Below are 11,198 nucleotides of genomic sequence, written 5' to 3' on the forward strand. Positions count from 1 at the left end.
GACTCCGAAGGGGGCAGGGAGGAGATGAGGGAGGGGAGGATTTGGAGGGAAAGAGGGAGAGGGCTGCAGCTGGGATACAAGTGAATATATAAAATTATTTAAAAATAAAAAATAATAAAAAATAATAAAAAATAAAAACAAAAACTGCTGAACGGACAAACATCCATACTATGAACTACTAACTTTAACAATAAAAAGGAATAAATTATTAATGTACATAATGTAGACACATTTAAGGACAATTATGCCAGGTGAAAATCTCTGAAAATGCTAAATGTCATCATTTATAAAGTTACACATATTATGTGTCTATATAACATCCTTCTTTCTTTTGAGATGGGTACATCTTTATTTGCCCAAGTTGGTCTCAAACTTGTGGGCTTAAATAATCTAGCTGCCTTATTCTCCTAGGTAGTTCAGAGTACAGTCATATGCCACAAAAACCAATATAAGACATCTATGAAATGACAAAACTGTATGTGTGGAGAATAAAATTGTGCTTGTCAGGGTTACAGCAGTAAAAGAAGGGTATAAAAAGGGTTGCACCAAAGATCCTTGTGGGGCTGGAGAGATAGCTCAGAGGTTAAGAACACTGTCTGTTCTTCCAGGGGTCCTGAGTTCAATTCCCAGCAACCACATGATGGCTCACAACCATCTAGAATGAGATTTGGTGCCCTCTTTGGCACATAGGTATACATGGAGACAGAACACTGTATACATACATAATAAATAAATAAATCTTAAAAAAAGATCCTTGTGATGGAATTTTATATTTTAACCACATTAATCATAATTAGTGAACTAAAATTAACATTAATCTATCAAATATCAGACTACACTACATGAAACTAAATGTACACATATAAATGAATTTGTATAAAATTACAAAATCTGAATAAGGAAAGTGAATTCCGTCAGTTTCCTGGTTATTATATTGCAAAGGAAGTTACCACTGGGGTACTGGCTAAAGGTTATACAGTATACAGCTTTTTATTACAGATGGTTGTGTGCCGCCATGTGGGTAGAGGGAATCAAACCTGGGACCTCTGGAAGAGCAGCCAGCACGTTCAACCAAGCCATCTCTCCAGACACAAAAGTTCTCTTAGTTCTTATAACTGCATATGGGTTAGTTATTTTCTTCAAATATAACTTTTAAACTTAAAAAAAAAAATAATATTTTAGCCAGGTGTGGTAGCACACACCTTTAATCCCAGCACTCAGGCAAAGGCACTCACTGTGAGTTTGAGGCCAGGCTACAAAGTGTGTCCAGGACAGCCAAAGCTACACAAAGAAACACTGTCTCAAACAAAACAAAACAAAAACAAACAAACAAGCAAAAAATTCCCAGAGACAATGCCAAGCCCAGAAGGCTTCAATGATTTAAGGAAAAAGTACTTTCAACCTTATACAAATTGAGAAAAATGAAGCATATCCCATTCATGAAGCCAACATCATTCTAGTATTAAAACTAAGTACATTTTTAAAACTATAAACTATGAACAAGAGCTCAAAGCTAACTGAAACTTAACTTAAAACATAAAAAGGACATGGGTGGTGGTGGTTCACGCCTTTAATCCCAGCACTCAGGAGGCAGAGGCAGGCAGTTCGGTAAGTTCAAGTCCAGCCTGATCTAGTGACCGCCAGGGCAACACAGAAAAGCATGTCTCAAAATACACACACACACACACACATACACACACACAGAGAGAGAGAGAGAGACAGAGAGACAGAGAGAGAGAGAGAGAGAGAGAGGATAACTTACAGTAACAATAAGAGCCCAGAAACTGAATACTGAATTCAATATCAACTCAATTCAATTCAAACACCCAAATTTAATTAACCTCTTAAGGGCTGAGAGTTGGCTCAAAGGTTAAGAGTACTGGCTGTTCTTCCAAAGGTCTTGAGTTCCATTCCCAGCAAGCACATGGTGGCTCATAACCACCTATAATGAGATCTGGTGCCCTTTTCTGATGTGTAGGCACACATGCAGGCAGAATGCCGTATAAATAATAAATAAATCTTTTTAAAAAACAAGTAATCTCTTAAGAGCATCAGTGGAAGAAAATTCAGACACTTTAAGTTTATCATCACTGTGTGTGTGGTGCAGGTCTATGCCATGGTGCACATATGGAGATCAGAAAACTGCATCAAGTTGTCCTTCTTTGGGCTTTGAGGACTGAACTCAGATCATCAGTGTGCAGCAAACACCTTTACTCACTAAGCCATCCTGCCAACTTCCAAATAACTTTTTAAAAATTGTTTGCATTTACTGGCTTTTAAAAAACTTTTCATGTTTTGATCATATTTACCTCACCCAACTCCTCCAAAGTCTTCCCCACCTCCCTATCTATCTATCATCTTTCTCAAAAATAAAAGGATAAAATGAGTAAAAATAGCAAACCAAACAAAACAGAACATGCAAGTAACATGGGATGTTCTATGTTGGCCAACTACTCCTGAGCACCGGGCCTGCCCTGGAGTGTGGTTCATATACATACCCAGTGTCCCTCCATTAGAGAAAAACTAATTTCCCTTTCCCAGCTGCTGCTATCAGCTGTAAAAAGCTTCTTGATTAGAGATGGGGCTTTGTCCACAAAAATTTTTCTGAAAAAATAGAAACACTGACAAAAGTAACCAGTTGTGATCAACGTCTCAGTAATCCCCCAACAGCCGACTTCCCTGATCTGAGAAAAAGCAACTACAAAAACCTATAGGCAACAACACAATCACCAGTAAAAGACAATCTTTAAAATTTATATGTATGGCATAAGTGTTTTGTCTTCATGCATGTATGTGCACCATGTGTGTGCAATGCTCACAGAAGCTAGAAGAGGACATCAGAGCCCTTAGAACTAGAGTTATAGACAGTTGTGAGCTGCCATGTAGGTGCTGGAAAATGAGTCTGGGTCTTCTGCAAGAGCAGTAAGTACGTTTAGACACTGCCATTTCCCCATCCAAATGCCCACCCTCCCACTTCCTACGCGCCTTATTCTCTTTTGACAAGAATGGGGCTTGACACCAGCGCCTTGCATGCGTTACCCAAGTTAACCACAGCTCTACATCTAACCGCTGGGAAATTTTTCTAAAATCAGAAATGAGGGCTAAAGAGATAATTCAGTGGCTGTGAGCACTTGACGCTCTTGCAGAGGACCTGGCTTCAGTTCCTGGCACTCACACGGTGCTCATTACCTCTGTAACTTAGGTTCTGGGATACTCAATCAGAAAAGATCTCCATGGACACCAGGCATGCTGTGGTACACATACACACACAAAAGCAAAACACTCATCCACATAATCTGTCAAAATAGCTCAAGAAAAGAATTCCCTTAGTCACAATTTTTTATCATTTTGATGAAACACTGTGACTGAACACAACTTGAGGAACACAACTTGCTTATACTTCCATATTGTAGCCCACCACTGAGGGAAGTCAGGACAGGAAATGAAGCATGGAGGAATGCTGTTTACTAGCTTGCTCACTGTTTACCCAGTTTGCTCTCTTATACACCCCAGTACCATTGGCCCAATGGCAGCATCCAGAATGGGCTACACCCAATCACTGATCAAGGAAATATCCCACAGATTTTGTCTACAGAAATGTCTGATACAGGCATTTTCCCAACGGAAGTTTCCTCTTCAGAGATGCCCAGATCAAGCTGACAAAAAAACTAACCAGCACAGCTGACCCCTTTTCAAGCAACAGTGCTTACTCTTACACCTACATTCAACTTTCTGAGCCTTACCCAGAGCAATTAAAGAACAACCGAATACAGGTGTAAAAGGATGAATCAAACTTAATATGCAATGACAGTCATCCACATAAAATTAATAGGTAGGTTTTAACTGTGATTCAAGATGTAAGACCAATTTTTTTAAAACCCATTCTGGGGCTGGGGCTCCATGAAATGAAGAAAACCACAAAATTACTGAATCAACAAATAACCAAAGTATAGACCAGAATGATAGTTTGAAATATTCAATATTATAAAAATGAGAGTTCTCCCAGACATAATATAGATTCAACACAAAACAGGATAGTGGTTGTTGACAGTGGTTTTTGAGACAACCATTGAGGCTCCTATGTAGCCCCAATGACCTAGAATTTACTATGTAGACCAGGCTGGTCTCAAACTTGCAGCAATCCTCCTGTATCTGCCTCTTGAAAGCTGGGATCACTGTACACCATGAGCCAGGACAAACAAGAATGAATTTGGAAAATGCCTTGATTTCTGACTCCTTTTATTTGATGGCCACACAAGTTCATGTAACTGCTTCTACCCTGAAGCACTGGAACATGGTTTGCAGAGCAACCTGACTCTGCATTCCTAGGACAATCACTTTTATTTGACCCAGAATAAACAATCTCTTATCCCTTTGAGTTAGAGCTTTGTCTTGCACTGACAGAAGAAAAATGAAAAGACAATTGTACTGGAATTTGAGAAATAAAAATGGGGCAGGCAAGCTGGAGATTGAAACAGCTGCCAGGAGATGAAAGAGGAGAAAAAGGAAAATTGTACTTTCTGAATTAGATACAAGAAAGCAGACAGTCTCAGCAATGGCACTCTGTGGCTGTCAAATGGGGGAGGTGGAGGGTGTGTGTAGATGGAGATCTTCACAGCCTAGGAATGCCAAAGTCAGACCTCAGAAAACAGGCAGACTTATCAGAAAGGGTCTGGAAGCAACTTCACCCCAAGACAGGGGTTACTGGGGACTAAGGACAATTCTCATTAAGGGGAGGGAATATTCTTCCCCATCTTAGGACTTTAGGTATATCATGTTCTTTTCACCTTCTGAGTTCAGGGATTGTAAAATGATTTTTTTTTTCCTTATTAGCATTGCTTGGGCAAGGGAAGGGAAGCTCCTGATATCCACACAGCAATTATCAACTCTTAACTAAGCCATCTGAAAATTTACAGATCATCAACCAGGCTACTGGGCCAGAGAATATCACTGTCAATACTGATGCATTAAGGGGGTTTACAAACTTGGGACCACTTTTTGCACCACAAAGGATATTATGAGTCAAGGAACATACCACTTTTACTAGAGGTGCCTGACACAGTTACTGCGGTATCTCTTCACAGCAATAAAATAGGAACTAAGACAGTTATGCATTATTTTCCAAAAGGTGCCAGGGAAGCAGTCAGCTGCAAATGGCCCTTTTATTCCATTCTCCCTTCCTTTCATCTGCTATATCACACTGAGTCCATTTTAACATTCACCATTAACAATAAAGTACTGGCACAAAGACAGAAACTTAAATCAATGAGTGTGGTAAAGAAATTGAATTGAACATAGTTAACTGATTTTCAACAAAGGGAAAAAGTCCTTTCATAAACAGCAGTAAATCAATTTTACATTCATAAGAAATGAAACTCGATTCACCTCACAGCACATATAAAAATGAGCTCTAAATTGTTCTTAGTGGTAAATATAAGAGATAAAATAGAAAACTTCTAAGGAGAAATAAAAAAGTGACCTTGGATTATGTAAAGATTCTTAAACAGAACACAAAAGTTTCAAAAAGTATTAACTATAAAAACTGTTAAGAACATCTACAAAAGAACGTTGTTAAAAGACAAGTGTGTAACAGTTCAAGGCCATCCCTTGGGTCTCAAGGGGTCACATCAGACCTGTCTCAAGAAAGAGGGGGATAAAAGGAAGCTGGCAAAAGAACAGAAGGGGTGTGGGGAGAGGAAGGGCAAGAGAGGGAGGAAGGAAAGAGGGACAGATGGAAGGGGAGAGAAGAGAGGAGAAAGTGCTTCAGGGACAGATCAGGAGAGGTGAAAAGGTAGGGAGGACTTCAGAAAAAGACAGCACCAAGCATGATGGGAACACAGCTATAACCTCAGCATTTGGAAAGTAGTTCCAGATCAGCTTGGTCTATATAAGGCAGATTCTGTCTTAAAAGACCAAAATTTAAATTAAAAAATAAAGAGGAAAAAAAGACAAGACAAAGGGAAATGTATTTTTTTTTTTTAAGTATTTGAGTTTAATTTCAGCACCAGGCGACAAAGACAGGTAGAGTTTAGTAAGTCTGAGGCCAGGTTGATTTACCCATATTGAGTTGTAGGCCAGGCACCACTGTCTCAAAAAAATAAAATACAGTAAGTTTTCTAATCTGACTAAGGACTTGTACCAAAACTCAGATACATATACATAATATGGATAGATGTATCAGTAAAAATATATAAAAGGTAATCTTTACATTTAACCAACGTACATGGAGGTAAAATAAAAAGGTATTTAAGACTGTCAGCCATTAGAGAAATACAAACTGAAGCAACATTCTTCTATATGACTCCCACCAAAAAGGCTAAAATTAGAGCTGGAGAAATGGTTCCGAAGAGCAGTTACTGCTTTTGCAGAAGATCTAGATTTGGCTCCTCGCATCCACATGGTGATTCACAACTATCCTTAACTCCAGTTCTAGGCACTCTTGACCTCCACATACACATATAGAAAAAACATTCATGGGCATAAGATAAATCTTGTTTTTTTTTTTTTTGTTTGTTTGTTTTTTGTTTTCCAGAGCTGAGGACCGAACCCAGGGACTTATTAGGCTTGCTAGGCAAGTACTCTACCACTGAGCTAAATCCCCAACCCCTAAAATAAATATTAAAAATAAATATTAAAGAAGGGGGCGGGGGTAAAATTAGGAAGAGCCCATACACCAAGTGGGAATGTGGTGTGGTGCAATTATGTTGAAGAAACGTTAAACAGAATGTACAACCCAATCTTACTTATGAGGATTTGTGTCTACATAAAAAAAAAAACAAACCATACTTTATGTTTTCCAAGGTCTAAGTGAAACTTTAGTTTTCACTATTTATAGCTTCTTTGTAAACTCTCACCAGTATTTTTAAAATAATTTTGGGTGAAATTTTGTGTTTTGGTTTTCTTACCTCAAGCTGGCCTTAAACACAGTACCCTGCTGCCTCTGGTTCCCATAAAATGGGATTACCAATTTAGAAAAGCATCTTTGAAAAAAACAAAACACTACAAACAAACAAACACATTTATTGTATTTAGGGTAAGGGACAGGTCACATTATGTGTGGGGGTCAGAGGACAACTTGGGCATAAGTTCTCTTCTCCTGTGTGGGTCCCAGGACTCTAACTCGGGATGTCAAGGTTCAGCAGCAAGGGTCTTTTCTCACCCGGCCATCTCACTCTGGAATACTATGGAACTGGCAATATGTGCTAGGCTGGCCTGGAACTTGCAGACAATCCTGCCTCAACCCCCAAGTGCTGGGATTATACCTGTAAACAACCATACCTGCATACCTGGCTGTGTACACAGTATGAATGTATGTCTACCTGTATGTGTGGGTGCGCCAGCATATGCATGAAGGCCAGAGGACAGAGGGCTCTCTCTTCCTTTATTCCTGAGACAGGATCCCTTGCTGATGATGGAACTCTCAGATTAGTAGTTTGATACAACAGCCATCAAATCCAGTAATGTTCCTGTCTCCACCTTGGATCCCACCTTTTTACAGGGGTGCTAGGGACCCAAATTTGGCCCTCTTGCTTGTACAGCAAGCACTTATCCATTCAGCCATCCCATCCTCTTTCTTGTTCTTAAAGAACAGATCTCCTGTAGCCCAAGCTGCCATGGAACTCCTTAATCCTCCTGACTTTGCCTCCCAAGTGCTAGAGGCATGATCCACCATATCCAGTTGAATTTTCTTCAATTGCCCTTGTTTTTTTTTTTTTCAGAAAGGGTCTCCTGAATTCCAAGCTGGCCTTGGGCTCTTTATCCTACTGCCTCTTCCTCCGGAGTGCTAGGATTACAAACTGACACCTCCACAGCCAGTATGTCATGCTAGGAATGGAACCCAGGGCTTCTTCTAGGCAAGCACTCTTATCAACCCATCTACACCCCAGTCCTTAATCTTCACGTACTTAAGATCAGACAGTGAAGAAAGCAATCCTGTTTGTGTGGTTTGGAAGTCGGTGCTTTTGGAATACAGTAGAGTCATTATCTATAAAAACTGATTGTTTTGCCTTAGATTACTCCATAGCCAGAGATCTGTGTTTAGCTCCTGAAAAAGTTAGTGAAGCCTTGTGTTGTGTTTTGTTTTGTTCATCTCAAAACCTCCATAAAAGTTAACATTCCAGTTTTAATGTTACTTGGCAGTAATTCATTATTAGGAATACAAATAGCAGAAACCTATAAGGAGAAAATGCAAACTACAATATCCTGAACAATTATAATGTTTAAATCTAAATATCTTTAAGAAAGCGATTTACTTTCTAAGTTCCATTGAATTAGAATTTAAAAGGTTTTTTATGAAAGAATTTCACTAAATATCCTTCAAGCTATCAACAAGCCTCCTTCCTCAAAAAAAAAAAAGAAAGACAGAAAAGAAAAGCATTACAAGAGCATTTTTAAAAGGTCATTCACTAACCCCCACAAGCACTCATTCACACATACAAAGAAACTTATTAGGTGAAGGGTATTAATTAGATTTACTGTAGCTTTTATTTCAAAATGGCCTTGAACACCTGATCGTCCCCCTTTTACCTTGGAAGTGCTGGAATTATAGGTGTCCTCCATCTAACCCAGCTAAAATGACTTCTAAAGAAGTACTAATATAAAGTATGCATCCTCGTTATACTTACATTACTTACAGCTAAACATGGTTGCAAACACCAGCAATCCCAGAATTTAGGAGACTAAGGAGGATCAAGAGTTCAAGGCCAGTCAGTAAAGAGCAACACTGTCTCCCAAGTCTACCTCTCCTCCCCTTTATACTTACAAAGACTGTTTGCCATAAAGAGCTACCTACAAAATCCACTTGTATGTTTGAAAGTGTGTGACTAAGACTTCCTAATAATCACTGGGGTCTTACTCTTCAACTTAGCTGCACTGAAAACAAGTTCCATCTCCATTCAGAAGTCTAAGTAGGAAGAGAATAAGAATGTGGGTTGTTTTTTTTTTTTAACTTTTTAAATACATTTTACTTATCTGTTGTGGGGGAGGGGGCAACTTTCAGGAGTCAGTTCTCTTTGCAACAAATGAAGCAGGATCTGGAGATCCAACTCAACACATCACAGGTGGGGTGGCAGCTGCCTTTACCTACTGAGCCATCTTGAAAGCCCTACTGACCATGTTTTAATTAGCTTTATTATATACTGCTGAACTCAATCAGAAATACCAACACAAAACTAAACACTTAGAACTGCCCAACTGATTGAAATAAAAGACCAAATTACATATTCACTCACACAAAACTGTTACCATGTGCTTTATTAAGGTAAAAATCTGTTCTAGACAAATTAAATTTTAAAATAAATTTGCACACCTTTTTTTAGGTCAAGGATTTTTAAAGGACTTTACAAATACTAAAAACAAGCCCTCTAGGTACTTACTGAACATATGTAAATGATGTTTGCACACTGTTGTGACAATGAACACATATTTAAGGAAAAAGGGACAAGCTCAGGTACACCCTTGCACACACTGTTATCCCAGCTATCAGAAGACTGAGATAAAGGTTAAGGCTAGCCTAAGCTATATAGGGAGCCCTTGTTTCAACAACAACAACAAAAAAAAAAAAAAAAGGTACAGACAAAAATTTAGAACATTATAGTTTTTCATTAAGTACTATGTAATGTTTTACACAAATGTTTATCTGAAAGGATCTCGAGATGTAGTGAAGAAAAAGCAAGGGGAAAACAATGTTTACACACCATGAATTCAATTTTGTCACACACAAAACATGCACATACATACATTACTATTTATCTATGTGTATACTTCTAAAAAGGAAGTAAATCAAGAAAAATAGTCAAAAAACAGAAACATTCTGCTCTTTCGTATTTGAATTTTTAGTGACTACACATTCATAAAAAAGAACTTAAAATGCACACCGAAACTACTTTTAAGTAATTTACCACCAGTAGTAAATTAGCTGTAATGAGATTTTATTTCCTTCTATTTTTGTTTGAGTGAAAAACAAATGACAACAACAAATCTCTTTACCTGGCAAAGAAATGACAGAGTTGGGGGAGGAGGCGCTTGGAAGAAACAGGGCATTTTAGTTGACTCGGGCGTGACCCAGCACACTCACAAAACTCATGGTACGCAAAACGAAAAAAGTGGAATACTGCGCCCTCAGTACTGAAGGTTGTTTTTAGAAAGCTTAACTAAGAAACAGAAAATGCCAAGTGTGTTTTCCAGGGGTGGGAACAGGAACGTGAAATCCTACACCACCTAAAAGAGGTCTACAAGACTGACAGCAGGCTGGACCTGGGGAAGCGCGGGGGTGGGGAGGGCTCCGCGATCTCTTTTAGGTTTGGGCTCAGCGCCAGGGTTTACAGGGAGCCAGCCTGGGGTGTGAAGTCCCTGTGGGTGGTCAACAGCGTCTAGGGCGACATCTAACCCCCTGCGGAAGCCGAAGAAGAAGGTGGACAATCAGCACCTGAGCTCTTCGGCCGAGCGGGGCAGCTCCGGAGAACAGCAAAAGCACCAACTTTTGCTCTCAACGTGGCATCTCCGTAAGGTTCGCCGAGTCTTCTACGGAGTCCCAGCCCACGAGCGACCCCAGCACCTTCCCTGGCCAGTGCCGCCTCCCCACGGCCCGGCTCTCCGGAGGAAGCCCAGCCTGAGCCGCGGCTGGCCGCTTGCAAAGGGGACCTGACCTGAGGGGGTGCGGGCGCCGATCGCCGACCCACCTGACACCCCGCCTGCGGGGAGCCCCCGCCTAGGCACGGTCCTGCCGCCAACAGCCCCGGCGGCGCCCCCTCCCCCACCTCCGGGCGGCGACCTCAGCGCCGCCGCCCCGGGGGGCCCCCGGCTCACCCAGGTAGCGGCTCCTCAGCCGGGATGGGTCTTCCAGCCCGAGGGACCTTTTCCTCACGTCCCACAACAGGTGCGGGCAGGAGCCACTCCGAGACATGGCTCGGCCGGGGCTGGGGTGGAAAGGGGAGACCACCGCGGGGGGTGGGGAGGGAATGAGAGGGAGGGGACAGGCCGATCAACACCCGAGCGGCACCAGCACCATGCGCGCGCCGGGCCTCTCTGGCGCCGCGACTCAGATGGCGGCGGCCGCGGCCGCGCCTTCTCCCCCGGAGCCGAGCGGCACCCGGACCGCAGCTCGCCTCATACTCTCTCCTCGCACTACCCAGAACATCTACAGATCAGCAACAGTCCCCTCCCTCGACCCCCCTCCCGCGGGAGGCGGAGGCGAAGGC

At 41.3% G+C, this 11,198-nt stretch overlaps 1 protein-coding gene across 2 annotated transcripts in view; it reads right to left on the reverse strand.

Moving 5' to 3' along the window:
- Dcaf6 (DDB1 and CUL4 associated factor 6) overlaps positions 1–11,168 on the reverse strand; it is a 99,782-nt gene extending 88,614 nt beyond the window's left edge. For both annotated transcript variants that reach the window (XM_021631081.2, XM_021631074.2), the window contains exon 1: positions 10,807–11,168. In XM_021631081.2, coding sequence (XP_021486756.1) covers positions 10,807–10,903 — 97 coding nt within the window. In that variant the 5' untranslated portion in view covers positions 10,904–11,168. The remainder of the gene's footprint in view (positions 1–10,806) is intronic.
- Between the last annotated feature and the right edge of the window lie 30 nt (positions 11,169–11,198).

The sequence above is a fragment of the Meriones unguiculatus genome, chromosome 11, assembly GCF_030254825.1.
Source record: "Meriones unguiculatus strain TT.TT164.6M chromosome 11, Bangor_MerUng_6.1, whole genome shotgun sequence".
NCBI lineage: Eukaryota > Metazoa > Chordata > Mammalia > Rodentia > Muridae > Meriones > Meriones unguiculatus.